We start from the raw sequence: 13,024 nt of genomic DNA on the forward strand, positions 1-13,024 counted from the left end.
ACAATCTTTATTGAAGTCATACAAAAGTTGCCAAAAAGTGAAAAAATACACTATATACAAAACCATTTTCCTTGTAAGGAGGAGTGTCCAGGGTTAAAGAATTATCATACGGTGCTTTCAACTGCAGCCCCTGATTCTGCTTGTGGCCTTTTCTCTGTCTAAAAGAAAAGAAAATATTTTGGTTTTAAGACACAAGGCACCATCTCGCACCACCAATTCATGCAACAGTCCAAGGCTTCTATGATTTGAAGACTTACTTAACTAAGAACGAGTGCTTTGCTGGGCTTCAGAGCCCAAAATGCTACTCTAAAACCCTGACCTTAACAGTTCCAGCCCAGGCAATAAGAGTTAAAACCCAGGAGTATTAAAAACTGCTTTGGGTGGAAAGGACCTGGGCTATGGTTCAGCCCAAGTCCAATACCCAGAGCGTGTTTCTGTCCCATCCCCACAGGTTCCAAGTCTCCACAGCCAGCATCCTTCCAGCCCAGCATACAACAGAGCGGCACAACATGCATCCCACCAACCACAGAACATTCCCCATCTCCTCTGGGAAGCTTTATGAAGACCAACAAGCAATAAACCCAGTACATCTACCAGGCACAAACTGATGCCCAAAGAGCAGAAAACAAATAAGCACAGCACAGCCTCCTGACTCAGCTGCCCACCTCCTCTTCCATTTTTTCTGCAACCTCGTTTCCACTGGGGGCAGGGTCACCACCACCATTGACAGCCGGCTCTGGTTTAGCTTTCTTAGCTTCATTGTCTCCCTGTTGAGTGTCCTCCTCTGGCTTCCTCTGAAGACAAAATTGTTTAGCCTTCACTTGGTACAAATCAAAGGTTAAGTATATTTTAGAATGTTAACACCTAGGTGTTATGTACACACTATGTATCCAACCTCTGCTGGCCAGGCTCAAGGCAGGTGCGTCAGTGCTGGGATCTAACCAAAGCTCTGAAGCTTTGGCAGAGGTCTTGACCACAAAGGATCTCCAGTAAGACATTATTTAGGTGCCAGTATAGATAGTGCTGAATTATCTTTACTTTCACAAGAAATCATGCAATTGCTGAGCCAGGAAACAGTTAAAGGGGGTAGATTTAGGGCACTGAGGACACCGAACAACCTGTGCAAGACAGCTTCACAGAAAGAAGTGAATACATCACAGCCCTCCTGGCTCTGCCACAGCAGCACGAAATAGAAACAGAGATCCCACAGGGGATAATTTTGATTATATTTGCAAACAGTTCTAGAAAGAGCCATACACCTTTAAAAGAACCTGGTGCTCAGTACATTTATTATCTCAGCAAGAGGCAATTTATCATTACTACCATCAGACTGGCTCTGCTACAAGTCCAATTCTCCATTTCCACTTGGAAAGGGAACCCAACTCAGCCTGGTTGCTTGCCCTTTTCTCATGGTCTGCAGGCCACCCTGCTCTTGCAGGTCCTCAGAGGGCTTTTCCACAGTGTGTGCCTGCAGGAGCCACACGGCTCAAAGTTAAACTGGTGTGGGTCAGGCAGGGCACTGAACCATCAAGAAGGAGGCTGGATGGTTCCCAGACTGACTGGCTCCCAGTGGAAAGGAGTTTCCATGCACTATTATTTCCAATGTTACTTTTACAGTGTTTTTTTCCCCCCCACTATAGTCCTAAGTAAAGAAAAAAAGCTTTACAATAACAAATCCAGTAACAGAGCAAGCCAATGGCACATAAAGTGCTGTACAATCAGTTCTGGACTCACCTTTTTCCTGACGAGGTGAGAGATGTCTGTAACACACTGAGACGCACCATCAGCTGCTTTTCTCACTGGAATCTATTAAAAGACAGACACTGACACATGAGTAACAGCAAACAGTAATCGTTAGAGCAGACAGGAATTATCAACATCCACGTTTAATTAACTTACTGTGGAAACAGAGCCACTGTCTTCACTTTGTGCAAAGCCAGATGTAGTTCCAACCTTAAGAAAAGCAGAAGGAAAACACTGGAACAAGCTCTGGCTGTCCAGTCACACAAAACCACACAAGCTAGTTTAGAAAGAGATAGAAAACCTAAATCCTTTATGTCTCAACACTGCATTCTGCTCCCACCCTCACACACAGGACAGACGAAAAGCTCAGAGTGATGCAACACTCAGCCCATTCTCACATTCCTCTCATTTCCAGACCCCACACATTAAATCTCTACAGAAGCCTATAAAATTCTGGTTTAGTTGGGAACGATAAACATCTGTGTATTTATTAACTGCCCTCCTCTAGCTGTCAGCTGCATCATCTTCCTTCTCACAATCACAGCGCATACCACTTGTGAGCAACCACGAGCCCCAGTCCAGTACAATCAAGCCTGAACTCTTCTCATTACTGGTTTAGTTCAAGTTAAAGGCGACCACAGGATGCACTAACCAGAGTTGCCTTCAGTGCCAGCTCAGCTACCCTTGCACTTTTCTGAGACTCCTTTGAATCTTCTATCTTTTCTTTGATTTCAGGAAGCAGTCCTTTCAGCTCTTCAAGCTCCTTCTCGTCGTCAGGGGAGCCACCTTCTGCCTTCTTTATTCGTTCAGTAAGCATTGCTAGGAGGGAACAGTCATCATGGCAAAAGCCTCAAGACAAAGTAGCTGTCTGGTTCTCAATATCCAGAGAGGCAAGTGTCCACTAACAGACATCTTTTTCACAATCCTGGTGATCAGTAAGGTCTATTACCAGTTTCAGACTGTCAAATGCTTGCATGGCAAGGGAACAAGCATTTTTAACTACTTTCAGGGCATTTAAGCAAAGTCTGCTTTGATTTGTGAAAGCCCTCGCATTCACCAGGTCTCTTTAGAAATCCACTCACCCATCCTCTTGTCAATGACTTCAACAGATTTCCCAAACTGCAGAACCGCCTCATCAAACTGGCTGTTGTAGTGGTACGCCAGCGCCAGCTGGTAGTGACTCTCTGCGAGCAGGCGGTCATGGGCTTCCAGGTACTTCTGTTGCAGGGCCAGGCAGGACTGGAACTCCTCGATAGCCTGCATGTAGTTTTCTACAGGAGGAAGCCATTTAGTCTTTATAAGCCACACTCAATTTAGCTGAACAAGCAAGATCTAAACCCCTTCTGCAGTTACTCTGCAGTTAATTGCACTATGTGACCTGGAAACAGAACCAGGACTGCACACGGCAGTTGAGTTCAGCGAGAGACTGCTGTCAGAGATGACCAAGTGACAACACCCACAGCTCAGTGCTGCCTCCCCTCTCAAACACTGTTCACAGTCCTCTTTTTTCCATTCCTCTCAAGAGCACTTTGTCTATTTGCAACACAGTAAACTAAGCAGCCAAGTCAAACCCAGGCACGCAAATCCTGCTGTTTTACCTGCTACCATGAACTGAGGGCAACCTGAATCAGAGCTCAGGACAGTTCTCTGCTGCCTTCCATTCGAGCTCTCCACCAAAAGCATTCTTGCAGCATAAAAACACAACCCCCATTCTGTACCCTTTGTACAGAAACCTAACCAATTCTTTCCAATGCTTGCCATAGAGGAAGCCTAGACCCTACCTAGATTTAACAAGATCAAAACATGTTTTTAAATGACAAGCAGATAAGACATTAGAAGGCATGAACCCCGGGCTTGCTTCCCTGTTTCTGCTGCCTAACAGACTAGAGCCTTTCTTGAGCACATCCCAGTATTTTAGAAAGTCTAAGAAAAATCAACCATTTTTTATTTGCAGTCTTCATGCTCTGGAAGGGGCATCCCTGACAGCTCCCACTGAACTCAGGAAGTCACTAGTTCAAGGAGGAAAGTCCCTCCCAGAGCAGACCACAAGGCTGGTTTTGATCTGGTAACACATTACTTCTTAGTCAAAGTTTTCTTTCACTACTTGGGAAAAGCATGGACTATCCCATTTACAGGCACCAACACGCTTATCTATTGATTCCAAAGTTTCTCACATGGCTGCACTATCAAACAGACAAAGTCAATTTTATTTTCATCTTTCATCATTTCCTCAGCACAAAAAAGGACATGGATCTGTTGGAGCAAGTCTAGAGGAGGCCACAAAGATGATCAAAGGGTTGAAGCACCTCCCATAAGAGGCCAGGCTGAGAGAGTTGGGCTTGTTCACCCTGGAGAAGAGAAGGCTCTGGGGAGACCTTAGAGCAGCTTCCAGCAGTTAAAGGTGCTTACAGGAAATCTGGGGAGGGGCTCTCGATCAGGAAGTACACAGACAGGACAAGGGGGAATCGTTTTAAGCTGAAGGAGAGGAGATTTAGATTAGATATTAGGAAGACATTTTTCCCCGTGACGATGGTGGCAAGGCCCTGGCCCAGATTGCCCAGAGCAGCCATGGCTGCCCCCATCCCTGGAGGTGTTCAATGCCAGGCTGGACAGGGCTTGGAGCAGCCTGGTCCAGTGGGAGGTGTTCCTGCCCATGGCAGGGGGTTGGAATTAGGTGATCTTGAAGGTCTCTTCCAACCCAAACTATTCTATGATTAACAGTCTTAACTTATCTCCTCTGATTTTAAAGTACAAAATGCAGAGCAACAGGAAGTGGAACTGAACACTTTGTACCCAAGAATTAGTACTACTTACCAGATTCAATGCTAACTTCTCCTAGCTTTAGATGAGCTTGAGCTGCGTGGAGCTGAGCTTCTTTTGTTTCCTGTCTAAATAAAAAATGTATTTTTCAAACCCTGAGTAGAATGTGCCACAGTCACCGATTACACCACCCCCTAATCTACAAAGGGGTTCTTCTCTAGCATGTATCCAAATTAGGACTGAAGTCTTTACCTCTTGTAGATGACTTTTGCTAACTCCAGCATGTCCCAGGCCAGCTCAAGATTTCCAATTTCTTCCTCCTCACTTTCCTGTAAAGATTAGAAATGCATGGAGGATTAAGTGACTTGGTTACATATCACATCAAACAACACCACTAAGTTTCCAAGCAACGTTGTCAAGGAATAAATTTCTTCAAGATGTAAACAGTTTACCACTAGAAGGAGAAAGAACATGCAGAAAAGGTTATGGCATCAATAGAGACTTTGCCTGCAGTGAAAAAGTTTTAAGTGGAACAGAAGCTATATTGTTAGTTGATAAGGCCTTATTTTTTTGGCAGAAATAGCAGGGTGCCAAGCATCAATATTATCCCAAGACTAATTGTTTGTCCGAAATGTTATTTAGATGGAAACTTAAATAAAACTTAAAGGAGTTTATGTTCCACTTTTTTTTAAATGAACTTTTGGACTTTGTTAGAATAGTGAGGACAACACAGACATTCTATCCAAGACTGCTGCCTAGCATGCTCAGTGCCACTCCAACAGGCTTTGGGTTTATCCAGGTGTTTTGACCACTACATCAACCCAAAACCACTATGCAAAAGCAACTCCTGCTCCTGCATTTCCTAGGCTGCGTCACTCATCAGCAGACTGCATTTGTTTCAGCACAGCTAAAACAGCCCAAGCTTAGGGACAGCTGAGCAAGATCCTATAACGCGGACTATGCATAACACTGCCCTTCTTTGGGCAACGTTCACTTCCAGAAGTAACTTCCTATATAGAATTAAATGAAACACAAGTGAGCTTTGGTAAAGACATTAACGGGACACTTCAACAAATCCTGCACTCTTCCATGAGCTCCGGTATCGGAGCTCAGCAACCTCACCTTGTCTTCCACTGTCATTTCATTCTCCTTATCTTCAGCTTTATCGTTTTCTTTATCTTCATCTTCAGATTCTTCTGTTTCTACAAAGAAAATAGATGAGTGACAACACTACTTGTTGCTACACTTCCTCTACGTGGAGTCAGGCAGAGTATATTATATTCAGCCCTTATCCTTCCAGTGACGGGTTAGATCGGTGATGAAGAAGAGCACAGATACACTCAATTCTCAGCAGCAGCAGCCATCTTGCTGAAAGCATTAAGCACTGTAGACTAAAGTAGTTCCAGGCTACTTTAGTCTTCGTCTTAAGTTTAATTTCATGCTATCTAGAACAGAAACTTACCTAGAATTGAGTTCTCACAAACACATAGTGAGCTCCCACTGAAGCCAAGGGATCCTGAGCAGCCCTGGAGGTACTGGTCAGTTGCTTGACTTCACGCTACAGATAACAAGCGTTTTCAGCAAGATAGCTGCCGAGCTGTGTACAAATAAGACTGTTTCTGAATTCCTATTCCTCGTGTCAGACATGTAAGTGGCAATGTAATTAATGAACCCGCTCTTGTGTAGCACTGATCTGACTTCCGAACCTGTATAGGAGCCCCACGTGATCTGTTCTACCAGCAGAAACCATTTTGAGGACACGAGCAGCAAAGGAGGGTGGGTGATAATTTCAGAGCATTGGTTGACCCGTGTGCTGAAGTTACACGCTCAATTCCAATATTACAACCACCAATTCCAGAACAACAGGAGCTTGATGGGGTGAAGACTAGAGAACCCATGAGCTCGTTAGTTTAACTCCCCAAAAGCACACACCTATCACAGAGGGCCAAATCCATTAGCGTGAGGACAAACAACTCGATCAAAAGCAAGACTGAAGAGATGTTAAGTTAAAATTTAAGCAGCAGGAGGCGTCTAGAATGACAATGACACAGCATCACACCAGGATGTTCAAGAGTGTCCTCACACTAAGGGCTTTGGGGAAAAACAGCAGCAGTGTGCGTATATAAGCAGCCTTTCCCAGGATGAGGAATGGAAAACTGTGTTTTAGTTTACATCCAGTTGTGCTCTGTCCAGACAGCACCCTGGGAGGCAGCTACTCCATCACTGAGCGTTTGCTGCGCTCCGCAGTACAAACTCTTTCAGTGTCCAGAACTATTTAGTCTGAATATTTTCTGCTCCTAAGATAAGGCTCTTCCTGTGAAGCTGAGTTCACACTTTGCTTGTCAGTAGCTATCAGCTCATCAAATACCTTGTGCAACAGAAAGCGTTGGCCTAGTAAGACCATGGAAGTAATACTTCAAAATGTACAGGTTTCATCAGGTTACTTTAACTCAATCCTGAAAACAGCCATTATGAAGCAGGGAAACAGAATGGCAGAAAGCGCTAGGATAGCTTAAGACCATACTAGACAGCAGCAGTAAGCCTTCATGTTTCAGGGCAAATTAATTTCAGTTTTGCTAACCAAATTATCACTTGTAATTACCACCAGAACGACTCAAACGGAGAGTTTCCTCCCTGTCTCCCCCCCCCTCCAACAAATTTACTATTTTGTTGTGTATTCAGCTGTTCTTACTTTTCTGCTCCACTGTTTTACAACAAAACAGTTATAACCATAGGCAACTTGTGCTTCACATTACTCAAAGGTTAGTGCAATAAACCCAGAGGCATGCAAGTGAACATCCATTCAGTATTCTCCACCAGCCTAGCTGTTACTTACGCATTTCACAGGGCTGTAAGTCTGCTTTTAAGTAAGATTCGCTTTGCAGTTAGTTAAGCGTTAGTCTAGAGAACTGAGACTATTCACTATTCCTTGGAACTTTACTTGGATGTAAAATCCTTACAGAGCCCCTTTACTTCGACTTTTCCTTATTCCAAGGCAAACAGAAAATCCTGAATGGAACACTTTACCCATTGTTAGCCAAATCAAGTCATCCACCCACAAATACTTTTCTCCTCTCACTGTTACCTTCTCCCTCTTCCATCAGGTCATCTTTCTCTTCTTTTGCTACCTGAGCACCTTCACCCTCTTCCATCAGGTCATCTTTCGTTTCCTCTTTCTCTACCTTAGCAGCTACTTCAACCTTTTCTTCTAAGTCATTAGGTGGCTCTTTGCCCTCTGTGGGCACAGGTTCCTTTGAGGACTCTTTCTCTTTAGATTCACCTGGTTTCTCTTCTGTAGCCATCTCCATCAGCTCTGTTTTCTCCTCCACCTTCTGTTCGGCTGTTTCTGCTTCCTCTTCTGCAGCTTCTTTCTGCTCCACAGCGACTGCTGCCTGCACTTCTGCTGTCACTTGTGCTACCACCTTCTCTTCCACAGCTGGCTCTGCCTGCCCTTCTACAGCCTCTCCCTTTTCCATAGCTGGCTCTTTTTCTGTTGCTTCTGCTGTCTCCTCTGCTGTCTCTCCCTTCTCTTCCACAGCCGCTTCACCAGCTTCAGCCTCTTCCACAGCTGCCTTTGCCTGCTTGTCCAACATCTCTGTTGTTCCCTGCTCAGTTGCCTCTGCCACTTTGTCTTCAGGCACCATCTTCTGCTCTTTTTCCACTATCTTATCCTCCTCAGCTGCCTCCTGCTTCTGCTCTTCTGAAGTTACTTCTTTCTGCTCTTCTGAAGTTACTTCTTCCACAGAAGCCTCCATCTTCTCTTCAGCCTCTTCAAGCTTCATGTCCTTGTCAGCAACCGCTTCTTCTGTGGTCTCTTCCATTTCAACATCCTCCTCTTTGACTTCCTTCTCAGATAGTACTGGAGACTCTTCTGTAGACTTCTTGGCTGCTTCTTTTTCCCCCATGGCGTTATATACCTGTTCTCTCAACTCCTCCCTTGCTTCTTCTACATGATTGAGGAAGCATAAACATTTCTTCGAGTTTAGTGATTAAGACATTAACGGGCACTGACACCACCACCCTCGAGACCCTCCAGTGTGTTGGTTTGTCATCAAGTTAAAGACATTCCTAAAAGCTCCATTTTCAAAGTACAAGGAATTGGGACAACCAACATAGTAACTCGCACTAAGCAAGTCCCTTCCCCTTCCCAGGCTGCATTATTGCAAGCGGCCGCTCAAGCAGTGTGCAGCTTTGCACGCTAGCATTTTTAGTCACAGCTAAGCAAGAGGCGCCAGTGTTTTAATAGTCTGGATTGACAGGAATTCCTGTATTATCTCCAGCTGCAGGTAGCATAAAAGTTACTGTTCTTTTTACAGAGACTCTGAACAGTCCTTCTACACACACTATATTGCCACAAGGTTAAAAAGCAGCTCAAGTTGACCGTGAAGCTTAAGACAGCAAGTCCGAATGCAGCATTTAGGACAGACACCTGGTGACCCTTTACACATGCTTTCGGTGACCAGTTCCTTGCACAAGTTTTAGAGGTTTTGTTCACTCTTTAAGCAAGACTAGAAGAACAAAAATAAAAAGTCCATTCAGGCTGCTAAGAGTTTCAATGGAATTATCTGGCTACCCAAGATACCAACGGACTGAACTTGGACTGTTTGGACATGAAAATGGGGCGTGGTGCCTCCATGACCTGGCAAACAGCTTTACATACCATCAACAGGTGGTAATGCAGAATCGTCTTCAGATTTCTCTCCTTCCTCTTCAACCTGCACCCCTTCTAAGGCATTTCCCAGCACACCATTCTCCATTCTAAATGGAACAAAAAGGTTGTTACCCCCCATTTTTTGTAATAACAGCATTTTAACTGCACAAGCTGCAGTGCCACAGCCCATCCCACCAGTGCAACCCTGCCTATAGGAAGCTCTAGTGTGACCCTGCCTGCACCAGGGTAAAATCCTATCACCCCAGAGAGACTCTTAATCAAATGAGAAACTTAACATACCTTGCCAGCTCCAAGAGAGATTTTCCATAGTAAAAAAAAGCTTCTGCACACTCATCCGCTGTCTCACCGTATTTTTTACCCCTACAAAAGCAATGAGGAATTACTTGCATGTGTGTACGTGAACTTGAAAGCTAAAAATTCCCAGACAGAAATAATCAGTTTCTCAGTTCATCTCCCATTGTTTCAAACAAATAACGAGTACTCCTCTAACTTAGCTAGAGCTGGCTCTCAAGCATTCAGCAAGACAAATTAATCTAAAACCCAGAAAGGCATCACCCCGAGACCAATCATGACTAGCGAAGTTACCAGCAAATAATACTATCCCATTGTATTCATTTTAACAGGCTATATCAGAACCACACACCACAAAATAAAAGAGAAGTCCCTCTTCCTCCATAGGGAGATGCACCGGCAATTAGTATCACAAAAGCTGTCTAAGTGCACGCCAACTACAGTACCGTCCAACGCCTGAGTTGGTTTTAATTAGTTCACGCTCTCTTCAGTTGTATTATAACTACAGCAGCATAAATAAAGTGAAGAAAAATAATCAGTCCTTCTTCTGTAAGCCACAACAATTATCATCAAGCTGAAAACAAAGCCCTACACAATTACACTAAACATTCCTACTCACAGTAAGCTCGCAGCTTCCTGGAAGGCATTAACAGCAGCCGGAATGTTTCCCATTACCAAGTGTTTCTGTCCTAAACCCAATAGTTTCTTTGATTCTCCGTCCACATCCATACTGGGGAAGAAAAATGAGCAACAATATTCAAATACAGGATTCTGCTGGTTTCCATATTAATCAGAAAACTTTGTATCTAGCTTTCAAAATCTAGGTAGCTATTTTAATAAGAGGAAGCTGCACACATTACACAGGTCAGAACTACCAAAGCAGGGGGAGGTTGTTTAGTTTTATTTACTTAAACCTGGACCAACTTTTAGTGTTGATGACCAAGTGCAGACAGGTACATTTTAATCAAATGCTGCAAGAAGTGGGTATCAGAATCTGATACAAAGGATGCTCTATAAATCGCTTTAAGAGTCACCCACCAATACAACACCAAGTACTGTACCATCTTTCTCCGGACTCTTACGCCAGCTAAATCAATAAAAACAATAAATCCAGGTTGTGACTTCTCATAGCACAGCATGATGCATCTGCAGAGAATGACCAATGCAAGTCTCCATTCAGTTCTGCACATCTCGCACCGCTCCATTTCCAGAAGGTCCATCCCAGTCCATTATCTTGGACTGTGACAAGAGGACCTGCCCACACAGCACAGTACAACTACGCACCATTCATAATAGTATCTCCCAGTGCTTATTAACTCATAGATGAGGAAAGTCCAGAACAACAGCTGGTCTCTGTGTATTAATCAGTCCTTGCAAGCATTTTCTTGCGCTAGATTTGCTCCATCCCTGGAGGTGTTCAAGGCCAGGTTGGATGATGCTTTCAGCAACCTGATCCAGTGGGAGGTAGCCCAGCCCACGGCAGCAGGGTTGGAACTGGATAAGCCTTAAGGTCCCTTCCAAACCAAACCATTCTATGATTCCCTGATCCGTTTCAGCCTAACAACCTGTTTGAAGGGTGACCTCTTTGTTTCCCTAATCCCCCTGGATTCTACGTGCTTCAGTAAACACCACCTCCGACTCCCTGCATACCTGTCTGTCTTGTCTGTGGATGTGGAAGGAGCGGCCAATTCCTCTTCCATCCTGAAAACACAAAAAATCAAAGGTTTTATCACAGGCCACCCATTTCATGTCAGGAACCAACCTCGCAGAGGTGTGGTATCAAGCCAGCAGGGATGGCAGCTCCCGGGCACTGACAGTGACTTTGTCTGCCCACTCACCACATCGGCTGCCTTTCAGAGCCCGTTGGTTTTAGTTTCCTTTATTGTTTTAAGGCAAGATTTAGACATAAAAAAGAAATTCCTCATGATGAGGGTGGGGAGGCCCTGACACAGGTTGCCCAGAGAAGCTATGGCTGCCTCATCCCTGGAGGTGTTCAAGGCCAGGCTGGAAGGTGTTTGGAGCAGCCTGGTCTGGTGGGAGTTGTCCCTGCCCTTGGCAGCAGGGTTGGAACCAATACAAGAAATAGTTATTAGTACGAAAAGTGGAATATTTTTATTTAAGCTAAACTAGAATTAAGTTTCACCTAAGTAATGGTACTTTTTTGGAAGTTAGACAGAATATCCCTCTGAGAGCATGGTTTCTACAGCATGTTTTCTTTCAAACAGTTTTTTCCAGACACCATTCATCCTTTGGAGATTATAAATTTGTGTTCAGTCTGATCTGTGATTTCTGCGATCACCTCTGCTTGCAGCCTGTCCCCACAGTTGGGGTAGGTGATCTCTTAAGGTCTTTTCCGATCTAATGACTCTATGAAACACAGGGTCACGCAGAGCTGGAGCCAAAGCTCCCAATTCTCAACTTTTCACTGTTGTGAAGTTCGTAAGAACATTAGAACTAGACCTTGGGAAGCAACAGAACACGCACAGGATTCGCTACCAGAACCGGACAGGTTTTGAGGTCCCTCCAGCTCAAACCCCTCTGCGGCTCAGAGGTCGCTGGGGACGCGGGACCCTTCCAGGCTCGGGCTGGGCTGTCCCCGGCTCTGTACCGAGCTCCCGGCTGACACTGGGGCCGCCCGGACGGGACAAAGGGCCCTGTGCCCCTCGCAGACAATGGGCGCATTTTCCCGCCTTCCCGCGGCCCCGCCCCCTTCCCCCCCCCCCCCCCCCCCGCCTCGCCGTTGGCGCCAAACCCCGGCGGCGGCTCCGCACGGGCTGGCGGCGTGGCGTCACGTGACCCCCCCCTCCGCCGGGCACGCTCCGCGGCGTCGGCTGCCCCCAACAAAGATGGCAGCAGCCGCGCAGGGGTCACGTGGCGGCCCCTCGCGAGCCGAGCGGGCCCAGCTGGCGCCGGGGGAGCGGGGCGGCACGTACCACCGGCGGGGGGGGGGGGGGGAGGTGAGGGGGAGAAGGAGGGGGCAAAGGGCGGCAGGGGTACGAGCCCCATCACCACCCCCTACCCCCTAAAGGAAAACCTACCCATCGCCCCCTACCTCCCCTCGACTCCGGTCACCCCATGACCGAAAGCGCCCCCCGCTCCACTGCTGCCCCCTTCTCCGCTGCTGCCCCCCTCCCCCCCCAACATGCACAACCCAACGCGGCCCTACCTGGTCGGGGAGGCCGACGCGGGCTCAACGCAGCGGGGAGCGGTGGCGACGGCCGGCGATTGCATAGAAGCTGCTAGAGACAGGGGCGGCGGCGGCAGAGTGCAGACCCCTACCCCTCCGGCTACCTATATACCCCGCAGGACACGCCCCGGCCCGCCTCGCCGGCGCGCGCAGGCCGCGGCGGGACTACCGCTCCCGGCATGCCCCGCGCTAGCTCGCCGCGGGAGAGCGGGGTTAGTATCTTGCGGGTGACGATGGGAAATGTAGTCCTAATGGGGTTCGGGGCGGCCGCTGTGCCGCATTGCCCTCTGGGAAGTGTAGTGCGGAGAGCAGCGGTGCCGCGGGCGTCCCTGGGAAATGTAGTCCGCGGCGGCTCGGGTGCCAACCTCTCC

At 46.7% G+C, this 13,024-nt stretch overlaps 1 protein-coding gene across 2 annotated transcripts; it reads right to left on the reverse strand.

The window, feature by feature from the left end:
- On the reverse strand, positions 1–12,791 carry NASP (nuclear autoantigenic sperm protein). Of its 2 annotated transcripts, XM_054073502.1 has the most exons (15): positions 12,633–12,790; positions 11,117–11,167; positions 10,086–10,196; positions 9,455–9,535; positions 9,164–9,261; positions 7,589–8,449; positions 5,626–5,705; positions 4,756–4,832; positions 4,558–4,631; positions 2,826–3,014; positions 2,396–2,562; positions 1,900–1,953; positions 1,735–1,806; positions 666–794; positions 1–158 (listed from the first exon to the last, which is right to left on the reverse strand). In XM_054073502.1, exons 1-15 carry the CDS (start codon positions 12,695–12,697, stop codon positions 105–107), a joined length of 2,163 nt encoding a protein of 720 aa, XP_053929477.1. In that variant the 5' UTR covers positions 12,698–12,790; the 3' UTR covers positions 1–104. The 2 variants fall into 2 exon arrangements, with proteins under 2 accessions (XP_053929477.1, XP_053929478.1); XM_054073503.1 differs by lacking the exon at positions 666–794 and having other exon boundaries at positions 12,633–12,791.
- Between the last annotated feature and the right edge of the window lie 233 nt (positions 12,792–13,024).

This window comes from Cuculus canorus, chromosome 8, assembly GCF_017976375.1.
Source record: "Cuculus canorus isolate bCucCan1 chromosome 8, bCucCan1.pri, whole genome shotgun sequence".
In the NCBI taxonomy this organism is placed as follows: domain Eukaryota; kingdom Metazoa; phylum Chordata; class Aves; order Cuculiformes; family Cuculidae; genus Cuculus; species Cuculus canorus.